This window comes from Talpa occidentalis, unplaced genomic scaffold, assembly GCF_014898055.3.
Source record: "Talpa occidentalis isolate TD23 unplaced genomic scaffold, MPIMG_talOcc4v2.1 talOcc4.5, whole genome shotgun sequence".
Taxonomy (NCBI): Eukaryota; Metazoa; Chordata; class Mammalia; order Eulipotyphla; family Talpidae; genus Talpa; species Talpa occidentalis.
Window position 1 is genome coordinate 127,419,945 of NW_023604861.1, and position 14,271 is coordinate 127,434,215.

A 14,271-nucleotide genomic window follows, 5' to 3' on the forward strand; every position below is an offset into this window, starting at 1 on the left:
CCAGTGGGTCTCTCACGCCGGCGGGTCGGGAGGGCGAGTCCCACTCGAGCGCCGGGGACCTGCCGCCGCCGGCCGACCTCCACCTGCTCGGCACCTTCACCCCGACGCGGACACCCGCCCCTCCGCGCGGCGCGGCGGCTGCGGAAGCGGGGGCGGGGCGCCAGCACGGGGGCCGGGCCGGCGGGGCGCGGAGAGGAAGCCCGAGCTCGCCCACGTGTCCGCAGAGAACATGCTAGCGGTGCACTTCGACCCGCCCGGAGGGCCAGAAAACCTTCACCTGAAGAAGGTGCCCAAGCCGAGCCCGGGAGAGGGCGAAGTCCTCCTGAAGGTGGTGGCCAGCGCCCTGAACCGGGCGGACCTGCTGCAGGTACCGGGCATCCGACACCGGCGCGGGCAGGGCAGGAGCCCAGGGCCTCCAATAAGCCTTCGCCAGAGAGATGAAGGCGTGCTGGAGCTTCTGCAACATGGAACCACTTAATCTCCTTGTGTGCACAAAATAGGGGACTGTTTACAAAGCAGAATCTGCCCCCTGTCCATCTGTAGTCAGCGCAGGCTTCCAGACAAGTAGAGAGCGCTACCATTTGTTGAGGAGGGTGGGTGGTGTGGGCGTGGGTGTCCTTGCTCCGTCTACTCCTCAGGTCACCGTTTGTGTTCTAGAGAAGGAACTGTGTGTGGGTCAGACCTGTTAAGCAGGACCACCAGGCCACAACATAAGAGGAGTTGAGATTCAAACTGAAGTCTTGGTGGCTCCAAAGTTTGCACTTTTTCCTGTGAGGGTCCCAGAACAGCAGGGGGCAGTGCTCTAAGCTCCTCTGCCTTGTGAAGTGGTACACTGGGCCAGCTGCATTGGTGTAATTGAGAAATGTGCACCAGAATCACCTGGGACACTCTTAAAAAATGAACAGGCAGGGACATAGGCATGTGTATTTTGAAAAATCCCTTCAAAGGGTTCTGCTGCACACTCCTAGCTCATCCCCTCTGGTCTAAAACCTCTAGTCAGAGCCTTCTGAGAATAGCTGGGTAAGCACAGAAACTGGTGCCTGATAAATTGGAACTATCCTTAAGGAATCCAGAGTTTCAGCAGGCTTCCTGGTCCTGCTTTGCAATCTTGGACAAGGATTTCCTTGCCCAGGCCTCAGTTTCCCCATTTGCAATCCTAGGGCCTTAAGGGAGATAGCCAAAGGACCCTACCAGTTGTGACATACCCTAATTATGTGACATAGCGCATATCTGCATAAAATAAATTACCTCTCCTTTCTCTTCTCTGACTTACAAAACCTGTCTTTATCCTGAATTTTCTGTCTGAAAAAAAGAGGAGCTATTGGAAGAGGACCAGAGATGGTGCCACAGATTTGTGATCCTGCTCACCATTTGGTGTGCTCCTCTCTCTGCAGAGACAAGGCCAGTATGCCCCACCCCCAGGAGCCAGCAGCATTTTGGGACTCGAGGCATCTGGGCACGTGGCAGAGCTGGGGCCTGGCTGCCAGGGCCACTGGAAGATTGGGGACCCAGCCATGGCTCTGCTGTCCGGTGGGGGCCAGGCTCAGTATGTTACCGTCCCTGAAGGGCTCCTCATGCCCATCCCAGAGGGACTGTCCTTGTCCCAGGCTGCAGCCATTCCGGAGGCCTGGCTCACTGCCTTCCAGCTATTACATCTACTGGGTAAGGGACCCTCTCCCCTTCCCCCATTCTCCCTCTCCTTGTTTACTCTATACACTCTATACACCCTGGCTCAATTCCGTCCTGACTCAGCCACCTCCAAACCATGCCCCGTGGCAACTTTAGCCCAACCTACATCCAGACCCATCTGCCACCCAGCTGTGCCATCAGTATTATCAGATCCTTATACCACATTAGTAATGGCTCGATGTTGAGGCTGAAACTCAGAGTTAACAGAATACCTGTGCACATCTTCATACATATAGCCAGCAGTAGCCCCAGCTTCTCATACTCATGCTGAGCTTCTCTCTCGAATCCCTAATGCAGCTTCTAGAAGGGGCAATTTAGTTGACTCCCCAATCCCACCAAGACTAGCCAAGAACTCACATAAGGGAGCCTAAGAAGACTGTCCCCTGCCTTTGGGGAGCTCAATGTAATCAGGAAGACCACACATGTATAAGAATGAAGACAACCACTGCAGTGGGAGGATGGCCATCTCTATTGCAACAGAAGCTCATGATAGGGAAAGTTGGTGTGGTGGTCAGAAACTCTTTGGAAGAGAAGGGTGACAGATAGAAGAATGCTAGGGTGGTTTTAGAAAGTGTCCCAGTGAGGTTGGTTCTCTATTATGAAGCACAATGACTATCATTTGTGAAGAGATGAGGCTGGGACTAGATGATGGTGATCTTGAATGGCAGCTTGTCTGAACTTGATGCAAAAGCCAACTGAGAACCACTTTACATTTTGAGGAGAAAATACATCAGGAAAGCTCATTTTAGAAAGATCCTGGGTTGTGTGGGGTTCCTGGATCAGTGTGACCAAGTGGAGGCTAGTTTTGGAGTGAACAGGGACTGGCTCCAGGTGGTGACAGATGGAATGGTGGCTAATCTTACTTATTCAGGTATAGTTCAGAGATATACATTCTGGTATTATTTCACAGATTAAATAGAGATTATATGGATCTGACTGCTAATAACTGTTTCAAAAGGCTTCCCACTTTGACCAGAGACAATAAGACAAAACAAATTGTCAATGTGGTCTCTGAAAGCAAGGGATTTGACATTTGCTGGTGCCAGGGCCAGGCGCTAGTGGTAGAATATGCCTGTGTGGGGAATGTGTAGCAGTCGCAAAGTAAAGAATGGTTCCAGGGGGCCTCCCCAGTGTTGCAGCGGTTGAGCGCTGGGTTGCGAAGCTGCCCGTAGCCTCCGCGGCGCCGGTTCGATCCCCGGCTGCTCCCCGGCCACCGGAGGAGGGTCCCACATGGCGTGCAGACCTCTCCTGCCGCCCGCTGCTCCCCTCAGCAGTGTCCTTCGGTCCTTCTGCCTGCTCTGCTCCCCGCTCTGGCTCTGGTGAATTCTCTCACCCATGTATAAAAAAATAAATAAATAAACAAATAAATAAATAAATAAATAAATAAATAAATAAAACATGCCTCTTTAAAAAAAAAAAAAAAAGAATGGTTCCAATGCTTTCTGTCACAGGAAATGTTCAGGCTGGAGAGTCTGTGCTGATCCATGCAGGATTGAGTGGTGTGGGCACGGCTGCCATCCAGCTTGTCCGGATGGCAGGAGCTATTCCGCTGGTCACAGCTGGATCCCAGCACAAACTTCAAATGGCAGAAAAACTTGGGGCAGCTGCTGGATTCAATTACAAAGAAGTGGACTTTTCTGAAGCAACACTGAGATTCACCAAAGGTAAACAACTTCTGTTGCTCAGCAGGAATTTCAGAGATGACAATAAAATCTTCTTCAGCCTCAAGGTTGCTAGTGCTCTGGATCTGTCTTCCCTCTGCTAAATGCATATCACCTGCCCTGGCCAAAATCCAGTGCTCTGATCTTTGACTAATGGAGACAGGTGGGTGAGTCCTTAGGACAGAGATGGCTTCCATGTATATTCTTGTACATGATACACCTTATCCATATTTTAGAAAAGGCAGTGTTGGCAAGTTTTCCAGGCCCTCTTCTTCCCAACCAGTCACTCCACAGTGAGTTAACACAAGGCATGGAACAGAGGCCACTTTGGAGCTGGTCATAGTAGTGTTAATAAATGCTCCCCAAAAGAGTGAGTAGAAGTGCATGCCTCTGTATTCCAAAGACAAATCTGTTTATTTTTGGTTCATCCCTTTCCATTTTTCCATGAGTTGAAAAGGAGAGATGAGAACTGAAGCCAGCAAAGTTACATTTCAGACAGCCCAGTGCAGATCCTTCATGACTTAGATGCAAACCCTAGCCTGCCCTGATCTGGCCTAGATCTTCTCTGTTCTCACCCATGCCTCGGTGCCATTCTCTACTTATGTGGGGGTCAGGGGAGATACCAGATCATGGTATTGCCAATTTCCATCTTGCTGTGGCTAGGGATCATAAAAGATGAACTATGTAGCATACATGTATGATAGAGTTCAGCTAACTAAAACTCTGCTTACCACAACACTTCTATTTCAATCTATAGATTTACCACTTGTACCTGTTTTTATTTATACCCATATATCTACAAATATGTCAAGTCTTATTTTGCATTAAGCTTTCTGTGTTTCATAAGGAAGGCGCTGGAGTCAACCTTATTCTAGACTGCATAGGCGGATCCTACTGGGAGAAAAATGTCAACTGCCTGGCTCTTGATGGTCGATGGGTTCTCTATGGTCTGATGGGAGGAGCTAACATCAGTGGACCTCTGTTTTCAAAGCTACTTTTTAAACGCGGAAATCTGATAACCAGCCTACTGAGATCCAGAGACAAAAAGGTAAATGATGAGTGAAGAGAAAATATATGATTAACTATTACCCAGAAAAATATGATTTATTGGGCCTCCCCGGTGGCGCAGCGGTTGAGCGCTGGGTTACGAAGCTGCCCGCGGCCTCTGCGGCGCCGGTTCGATCCCTGGCTGCTCCCCGGCCACCGGAGGAGGGTCCCACATGGCGCGCAGACCTCTCCTGCCGCCCGCTGCTCCCCTCAGCAGTGTACTTCAGTCCTTCTGCCTGCTCTGCTCCCCACTCTGGCTCTGGTGAATTCTCTCACCCTCCCGCGCTTCTGACTGTACCCAGTGCATGTATAAACAAAACAAATAAAATAAATAAATAAATAAATAAATAAAAACATGCCTCTATTAAAAAAAAAATGATTTATTTACACAAGCTCAGGAAGCTCTGTCACATCTTAAATTAGGGAGCGTATGTAGAAATTTGTCTCCTTTACATATTTGTAAATATGTAAGTCAATTACACAGAACTAATTTAAATTGGTCAACAGAAGCCTCAACATCTTGGAAATAGGGCAGCTAATACTTCATTTATTATTTAAACTTGGCCTCAGACTGAACGAAGCATTGACCATATTAGAAAATATTTCTAATTGTCCCAAGACTTTGTTTTCAAGGACAGAATTCTCAGTGAACTAAAATACCTCTTTTGTAAGTAAGGTGAGTAAGCCTTCAACAGATTATATTGTGAAATCTGTGTGGCATTCTGTGTGGCATTCTAGCAGGCGCAGCTTTGGGAATGGTTCCCAACATGTGGTTTCACACCTGCTGGGGGATAGCAAAGCTTAAGCCTCCCTTTTGAACTAAGCTCTCTGTGAGTCCTGTTTGTGGCTGCTCCCTGCTTATAGCCTTTATTTAAAAACAATCTTTCAGCTGTCGGTGATATTAATATTTTCCTATACGCTTCAGAACAGAGCTTACACATTTGAGGGCATACACTTACATGCTGGTAGGGAAAGGTTTTTAGTACCCATGTGTGCTTTTGTTACTGGGCAGGGTGAAGAGCACCCCAGGAATCACAAACCTGCCCGCTTTAGGTTCTGCCGTCTTCCGCATCAAGACAAAACATAGTCTAGTGGGTAAGAGCTTTAAGGGAAAGGAACTTTAATACAATTAGTGTGCAATAAAAATAAGAAAAGGGAAAGAATATATAAAATAATTTTCAAATTAAGCACCCAAAGTTAGCCATCCCCTAGTGGGTAAATGCCCAACCAAACAGGGTTGTCCCTATGCAGGACTGCTGAGGCCCAAAGGTTTGACACAAGTCTAAGGCACCTTCTGGTGGGGACCCATATAAAAGGGACAGGAGGGCCAGAAGGAAAACAGAAAATCAAAATCAATATATAAGCTGCCATTGTTAACCTCCCCACAGGTCTCTCACCCACGTCTGTTTCAACTATTTTCTGTTTCAAATATTCCGTGTTCCTCAAGTCCCTGGTACAAGTCCAAGACCCAGAAGCAGGCGCAACTTCTTCACATATCTCTCTGTTCCATCACCAACTCCAAGTCTCCTTCTTGCTCTGCATCTCCATATCTTCTCCTTCTCCCAGCTCAGCTACACCCTTCCTTGGGTGGGACAGGGGACCTGGAACTTTCCCTTTCCCTGGGGACCACCTGTTACACTTTTTCACACGTGTACACATTTCAGAGAAAGCAAATAGGCTAAGCAGGGTGGGAAGTGGCAAGGGGAGGATGTGTCCAGGCTGATGGTCTCCTTTTCTTTATCTTAGTACAAGCAAAGGTTGGTAAAGGCTTTCACGGAACAAATCCTGCCTCACTTCTCCACGGAGGGACCCCAGCGTCTCCTGCCCGTTCTGGACAAAGTTTACCCAGTGACTGAAATCCAAGAGGCCCATGTGTATATGGAGTCGAACAAGAACATAGGCAAAATCATCCTGGAGCTGCCCCAGTGAAGGAGGATGGGGCAATGCAGGTTAAGACTAACTCAGGCCTGCCCAGAGCAAACTTGGAGGAAATTCACAGTACAGTAAGCAGGCACTACCCATGTTAGCCTGTAACACAGGCCTTCCCCTCCCTTCAGGCCCTCACCCCGCCTCATCAATTGATCCGTGCAGAACTGGTATAAAGAAATAAAGAGGGTCTCCCCGGTGGCGCAGACAGTTGAGCACAGCGCTCTGAAGCTGTCTGCAGCCTCTGCAGTGCGGGTTGGATTCCCGGCGGCCCAGGGAGAAACCCACAAGGCGCAGCGGACCTCTCCTGACTCCCCCACTGCTCCCCTCAGCAGTGCTTTGGGTCCATCTGCCTGTTCTGCTCCCAGCTCTGTCTCTGGGGAATCCTCTCTCCCCTCCACACCTCTGGCCTGTACCCCAGCTCTTGTATAAATAAAAAAATCTTAAAAAAAAAAAAAAAGAAATGAAGATGGTGGACTAGAAGGGTGTCCTGCTCACTGCAGGTGACCCCGGCGCGCATCCTGGGGCCGCGGGGCGGGGTGAGGGGGAATCGGGACGCGCGTCACTGCGGGATCTACGGGCGAGACCCGATAAACTGATGATCACTTTCAGGGGTTCTGCCGGGGCAGGGTCTCAGGGACCAGGTACAGCGTCTGCAAAGTCACAGCCAGGGCTGTTTCGCGTCCCGCCAGAGTTCACATCTGAAGCCCCACCCACTCCCCGCATCCTGGGGGGTCCCGCCAGGCCCCGCCCCCTCCGAACTCACCTGTGCGCGGCTCCGCCCCGCGCCCTCCCCGCAGGCCCCGCCCCGGCCTGCTTCCGGTTTCGGGCCCCGCGGCCGGAACCCCGCCTTGTTCTCACCCAAGTCCCGCCTCTTCCGGTCCGGCGCTCAGAAGCGCCGGGGACCTTTCTGGCTTCGCTTCCGCCCGGGAGTCTTTTCGGAAGAGGATGTACGTCAGCGCGCCGCGGCGGGGAAGGTGCTGTTCCGGCGTGTAAAGGCCGCTTCCGGCGGGGCCTGGATGTTGATGTCCTGCTTCCGACGAGGTGGAGCGCTGGGCGCCTGAGGAGCCCCGGAGGAGTCCCGAGAGCCCTGGTCTGCTGTGGTAACCGCACCGGCCCGCCAAGATGGCGATGCAAGCGGCCAAGAGGGCGAATGTGAGTATCGGGCATCCCCGGGCCGCGGAGGACTGAGCTCCTGCACGTTCCCTTCGGCGTGGGTCGGAGCATGGGTGTCCCTCTGTCCCCCGGCGGGGAAGGCCTGCAGTCACTGTCCTGCAAGAGGGAGTCCCCGCCTGGCCCCATCCTTACAGGCCCTGGCCCCACGCCCGCCCCTACGCCTGTCCCGCGACTCCGCAGTCTCCTGTCCTAGCGTCTGTGAGTGTTGTTTGACCTGGCGTCACAACCTTCTCGACCTGAAAGTCGGTAGATAAACCCCCAATAAATTACTTAATGGTAGTTGGAGCCTGGGATCCATTAACGCTTTAATTCGACAAAATATTTGAGCACCTTCTTTGTGGCAGACTTGTGAGCTATAAAGCAATTTACCTATTGCAGTGATTGAACACTTGCTGTGTACCAGACGCTAGACGACGTATTGGGGCTACAGCAGTGAGTAAAACGAAAAGCGTTTCGCCTACATTATAATGTTAGAGAGTGGGATGTTTTGGCAACTGGAAAACAGTATCTCAAGAAAGAGGGTGGTCAGTGGTAAGATGCTGACATGATGAAAACAGATAATTAGACATTGTGAGGTGGCAATGGTGGGCGACCTTGATGATAATCTCGGGGATGAAAGCTTGGCTGCGGTGGAATGAAAAGAGGATGGAAAAAAATGCAGCTGGCTCTACCCGGAGTTTTCCTTTTCTTTCTTTCTTTTTTTTTTTTTTTAAAGATTTTATTATTTTTTATTTATTTATTTATTTATTTATTTATACATACAAGGACTGGGTACAGTCAGAAGCGCGGAGGGTGAGAGAATTCACCAGAGCCACAGTGGGGAGCAGAGCAGGCAGAGGGACCGAAGTACACTGCTGAGGGGAGCAGCGGGCGGCAGGAGAGGTCTGCGCGCCATGTGGGACCCTCCTCCGGTGGCCGGGGAGCAGCCGGGAATCGAACCGGTGCTGCAGAGGTGCGGGCAGCTCAACCGCTGCGCCACCGGGGAGGCCCCTTTCTTTCTTTCTTTTTTTTTTAAAGATTTATTTATTTATACAAGAACCGGGATATAGGCCAGATGCGCGGGAGGGTGAGAGGATTCACCAGAGACAGAGGAGGGAACAAAACTGGCAGATTGACTGAAACACACTGCTGAGGGGAGCAGCAGGCATGATAGGAGAGGTCTACTGTGCCATGTGGGACCCTCGCTGGCGGGCCGGGATTGAACTGGCCCTGCAGAGGCTGCAGGCAGCTTCACAGCGCTGGGCTCAACTGCCTGCGCCACCAGGGGAGGCCCTCTACCTGGAGTTTTTGAGTCAACAGGGAGTACACGAATTGATTGATAATTGTCTTTTATTCTTTTTTTAAGATGTGTGACATAGTGTGTATTTGTATGCCAGTGGAGCCATCCAGTAGAGTGGGAGACGTAGGTGGTGTCAGAGAAATGGATTAAGCTAGAGAGGTGTTTGGAGTAGATGAGGGATTGGTATAGTAATGAGAAGTAGGAGGATATGGATGAATATGGATTGATGAGTTTAGTGCTATGAATCTAGCCTATTTATCATTTCTCACTTTTGTTTTCTCCAATAAGGGAGTGTTACGTGGGGCAACACCACACTGACAAAGACACGGGAGTTGTGGAGGAGGCTGCACAAGGCAGGATGCTGCTGAGAGCAAGATCTTGGCCGTTTTCATTGTTAGAATAATCATAGAGCATCAGCTATGTGCATTAGGAGGACAAGGAGAAAAGGATGGGTGAAACTCAGGAATGTTATCTAGGGCTTGAGGGACACGAGTCTGCTGACCATGTTATCAGCTTGATGACCAAGTGTTGTAATTGAAACTAGACCCCAAACCCCCGGCCACAGTCCTAACCTTATCAACAAGGCATTCCACTGATCAGCTTCTGGGGTCCCTTATCATACATCTGTCCTCGGCCCCCTGAGCATTCCTGGTCGTACCTCTTGATGCATACCCTTCCCAGAGTGATCAAGCTTTCTTCTCTTGATTGATATGAAAGGCACCTTGTAAGGTTTGGCTCATATGACTGTGACTGGACAGTTCTGACGTTTGTATAGGAATGCAGAACTGCAGATAACCATAATGGTGGCTGAACAGGCCGCTTATATCTAGCAGACCCACAGGAAGAGCCTGTGATGGGCAGGAAAGAGGACACCGCCCACCTCAGGTGTTAGAAACAGTAGTGATAGAATTTGAGGAGAGAAAGAGAAGTGTAATATAGTGTCTTGCAGAACAAGGAAGCAAATTTACTTGAGACATATATTGTGATCATTGGATCTCTGAACTTAACCTTGAAACTTAAAATCTGAAACTTGTTTACCATTTGTCACCACCACTAGTTTGAAGGCAAGGAATAAATATTTTATTTATATAATGCTCTTATTTATAACACCTGATATAGTTGCCAGCTCAATCAGTTATTGAGCAAGCTAGTGTCCAGTATGTAATTGAATATGTTAATAAAGAGCACAGGAGTAAAATCTGGATCCCAAAGGATCGAGAAAGGAATGTTGAGTATAAAACTCCGTGGAAGATCTTATTTAAATGGTAAAGAATACGGGCCTAAGCAGCGTGAGGAGAAAGCCAAGGAAATAGTGTCAAGTGTGATTAAGAAGGTAGTAGTGGAAAGTGTCAGAAGACACAGAGACGTTATGCAGCTAAAAGATCTTAGTGAGAAAAAGCACTTAGAAAAGAGTGTGCTTAGACTGTACGAGGTCGGTGAGTATTGGTGATTGATGTAGAGAATACGAGGCAGTGAGTATAGGTTTCCTCTTTCCAGATGCCTGGATGGAAAAAAAGAAAACCAGCAAGATAGGATAATAAGTAGAGCGCTAATAAGTTCGGGGAAAGCTGAAAACTTGTCTTTTTTCCTTCACTAGGTAATTCTAAAACCTGGCCTGGCATATATATCCATTAAAAAAAAGGCATTCAGTAAATATTTGTTGAACAAATGAAGCATTCAAATAAGTATTTTGCTGTGTGAAAGGATTGGCAGGACATAAACAACTGCTTGCTTGAGGGCCAGGAAAGGCTAATTGTGAGGAAAAGGCTGTAAAAGACAGAAGACATCCTTGATATCAACAATTTTCTGAAAAGCTCCGAGGCTCATCACAGGGGTGACCTGAGAGTTTCATAGTCTTGCAAACAGCAACAGTTCCCTGCACTCTTTCCCGCACATGCCTGAGGCATTCAGGACTTTAAGACTTTGGATGTTGAGACTGAAAGCCTGGGTTTTGTAGTAGCCCCTTACTAGTTTCTACTAATAACCTCCCCTAAAATGAGTTGATTTTTGGAGGAGTTTGCCATTTTCAGTAATATCTTATTGGGATATTATTCCGTTATTTTCTGAAAAAGGAAATCCTCCCATTTGCAACAACATGGGTGAACTGGAAGGCATTCTATGTGAAATAAGTCAGAAAGAGAAAGACAAGTATCACGTTATAATTCTTATTCTTGCCTTTTTAAGAATTATGTATCATTCAGAATTTTTTAAAACAATAGCACTTTTTTGCCCCTGCTCATGATGACTATACATTTCTCATTTTAGATTCGCCTTCCACCTGAAGTGAATCGGATTTTGTATATACGAAACTTGCCATACAAAATCACAGCTGAAGAAATGTACGATATATTTGGGAAATATGGACCTATTCGTCAAATCAGAGTGTGAGTCTTAATTGAAACTTTTGAAATGTCGTTAAAAAAAAGATTCAGTGTTCTGTAATCTCAGACTTATAACTGACAGTGGGGCCACCAAAGGCTGTGCAGGGCAGCAGCCTTAATGATGCATTTCTTGGAATGTATCCCTGTCGTTAAGCAACATAATGGGATATTATTCCGTTATTTTCTGAAAAAGGAAATCCTCCCATTTGCAACAACATGGGTGAACTGGAAGGCATTCTATGTGAAATAAGTCAGAAAGAGAAAGACAAGTATCACGCGACTTAACCTAGATGTGGAATCTAAAACAAAAAAAAGCAAAAATTCAGAGAGAGATCAGTCTTATGGTTACTGGGGCAATTAAGTAGGGAAGAGAGAATTGAAGGAAGGTGGTCAAAAGGTACAAACGTTCAGTTATAATACAAATAAATACTTGTGTAATATATAATGCAATGACTATAATTAACACTGCTTTTTTTAATTTTAAATTTATTTATTTTTAATTATTTTATGTATTTGTTACATCATCATTTTCCATTATTGTACAATGTAGGCATTTTCTTTTTTTTTTTTAATTTAAATTTTATTTTTATATTCCCCATACAATTACAACCCCCTTATTTTGACCCCAATCCCTCCTTTCCCCGCCCCCCCTGCCCCCCATAGAGTGTCTCTGAGTTGTTTATTGATTTTGATATTTTCTTTCTTATATTCTTTTTCCTGGTCCCTTATTTAAGTTTTCTAGATTCCTGCTGTGAGTGAGACCATCTGGTATTTTTCTTTTTCTTTCTGGCTTATTTTGCTGAGCATGATCCCTTCCGGCTCCATCCATGTTGCTGAAAATTGCATGTGTTTATCTTTTTTGAATGCTGAGTAATATTCCATGGTGTATATGGACCACATCTTCTTGATCCAATCATCTATTTTTGGGCATTTGGGCCCAACACTGCTTTTTTTTTTTTTTTTAAAGATTTATTTATTTATTTATACAAGCACTGGGTACAGTAAGAAGCACAGGAGGGCGAGAGAATTCACCAGAGCCAGAGCGGGGAGCAAAGCAGGCAGAAGGACCAAAGTACACTGCTGAGGGGAGCAGCGGGCGGCAGGAGAGGTCTGCATGCCATGCGGGACCCTCCTCCGGTGGCCGGGGAGCAGCCGGGGATCGAACCGGCGCTGCAGAGGCTGCAGGCAGCTTCGCAACCCAGCGCTCAACCTCTGCGCTATGGGGGAGGCCCCCAACACTGCTTTTTGATACAGAGTTTTTAGAGAGTAAATCTGAAAATTCTTGGCATGAGAAGAAAAAATTTTTCTTTTTTGTTGTAGCTATAGGAGATGACAAATGTTAGCGGAACTTGTAGTCATTTCCAGTATATGAAAATCAGACTGTCGTTCTGTACACTTTAGACATATACAGTGATATATGTCGATTATTTCTCTGTACTACATTAACGCTCCTTACACTGGAGGGCCTCCTTTCCTGGCCATAAAGGATGATGGTTGGCTGTTTTTCTAGTTACCATAATTTTTCTATCTTCTTGGTAGGAACTTCCCTCCAGTGCCACCCCCTTCTACAGACTAAATGGGTCTCCTTTTTTTTTTGGATATAATAAATGTTAGTAAAATGTTGCTGAGAAACATCTATTTCCTACATTATTTGAGATTATCTTGCATTTAAGAATTGAAACTAAAATTAGAATAGGGGAAAAAATCAAAATCTTTGGAAATAAGGGACTAGTTTCCAGGTGATAAGTGTGGTAAATAAAGTACTGGTTCTGTTGCATAAATGCACAGTAATAAAAGCCCCATTTTAGACATTGCTGACTAATAAAAGACATTGCTACGACATCTGTACTTTCCAGTGTAAGACTAGAAATTGGTTCTCGGACAACAAAATTGCCTGATTCAAGAAATTACAAGCTTTTTTAGCATACATGTTCATAGTGTTTAATTCCTCCAGTGGTTTTCAAATTGGCCTCACAATACTTATATGAAATTTATTTCAATTTAATTTGTTACTATTTCATTTATTACTATTCATTTACCATTTCATTTATTACTAAATGTATTACTATTTCATTTTCTATGGTTTCTGTTTTAAAAGACAGCTGGTATTCAACTGTCAGTGCAGGTGTGTTTTAATTAGGTTCATGTAATTTAACTCTTAGGGGAAACACACCTGAAACAAGAGGAACAGCTTATGTGGTCTATGAAGACATCTTTGATGCCAAGAATGCATGTGATCACCTCTCAGGATTCAACGTTTGTAACAGATACCTGGTGGTTTTGTACTATAATGCCAACAGGGTAAGTATAACCATGGTTCCCGTTGGATGGAGAGCCCCTGCAGAAATCAGTGTAGAGCTGTGCCAGGCAGGGTAAAGTGTAGTATGAGTTTTTTTCTGGCTAGTGCTGTTGGTGAAATTCATGCAACTCTAGATCGGTGACTTAATTTTGGTGCTTACCACATTTCAGGCATTTCAGAAGATGGACACAAAGAAAAAGGAAGAACAGTTGAAGCTTCTCAAGGAGAAATATGGCATCAACACAGATCCACCAAAGTAAATGTTTTCTGTATTTTTGTTTTGGACTGAAACCAGTGAATAACCACCACCTTTTTGTGTTTTTAATTAATAGTGAATATTGTGATTTCTTATTTGAGATTCAAAATGACCTCCCTAAAACTTGGATACCTGTTTGAATACTTTATGTTAATAAACGTATAGCTTTTGGTAGAATATGTCAGTGTTTTCTCTTGAGCTTTTCCCCTCCTATTTAGTACTGGGAGGAAAAAACAGGTAGTTGAACCCTATCAAGAATTATTTGATGGTAGGTGGTCCCAGAGACAGAGCAAGGACCTTTGTATATTCTTAATATTCGATCAGGTATTTAGCCATCAAGGGAACTTGTTAGTGTTGTCATTTATTGAATGTCTGTTAATAGTGAGATCTTCATAACAACTTATCTGCAAGATGTATCTTCATCTTGCAGATAAGGAAGCCAAGTCTCATTATGTTGGTTGAGTGAATAAAATGTTTACATAAAAAGCTGATGTATCATCAGTTATTAACCACACCAGTATAATTGAATAATGTTTGCTTTACAGTTAACGTAACAG

The 14,271-nt window shown here is 46.1% G+C and overlaps 2 protein-coding genes across 2 annotated transcripts; both read left to right on the forward strand.

The window, feature by feature from the left end:
* Window positions 1-200: 200 nt before the first annotated feature.
* On the forward strand, window positions 201-6,738 carry TP53I3 (tumor protein p53 inducible protein 3). Its single transcript, XM_037528432.2, has 5 exons — window positions 201-367; window positions 1,395-1,662; window positions 3,141-3,353; window positions 4,202-4,398; window positions 6,144-6,738. The coding sequence occupies exons 1-5, from the start codon at window positions 230-232 to the stop codon at window positions 6,324-6,326; spliced, it is 999 nt and encodes a 332-aa protein (XP_037384329.1). The 5' UTR covers window positions 201-229; the 3' UTR covers window positions 6,327-6,738.
* Window positions 6,739-7,284: 546 nt separating this feature from the next.
* Window positions 7,285-13,887, forward strand: SF3B6 (splicing factor 3b subunit 6). The gene is made up of 4 exons (XM_037528433.2): window positions 7,285-7,478; window positions 11,044-11,162; window positions 13,322-13,460; window positions 13,629-13,887. Exons 1-4 carry the CDS (start codon window positions 7,449-7,451, stop codon window positions 13,716-13,718), a joined length of 378 nt encoding a protein of 125 aa, XP_037384330.1. The 5' UTR covers window positions 7,285-7,448; the 3' UTR covers window positions 13,719-13,887.
* Window positions 13,888-14,271: the final 384 nt, after the last annotated feature.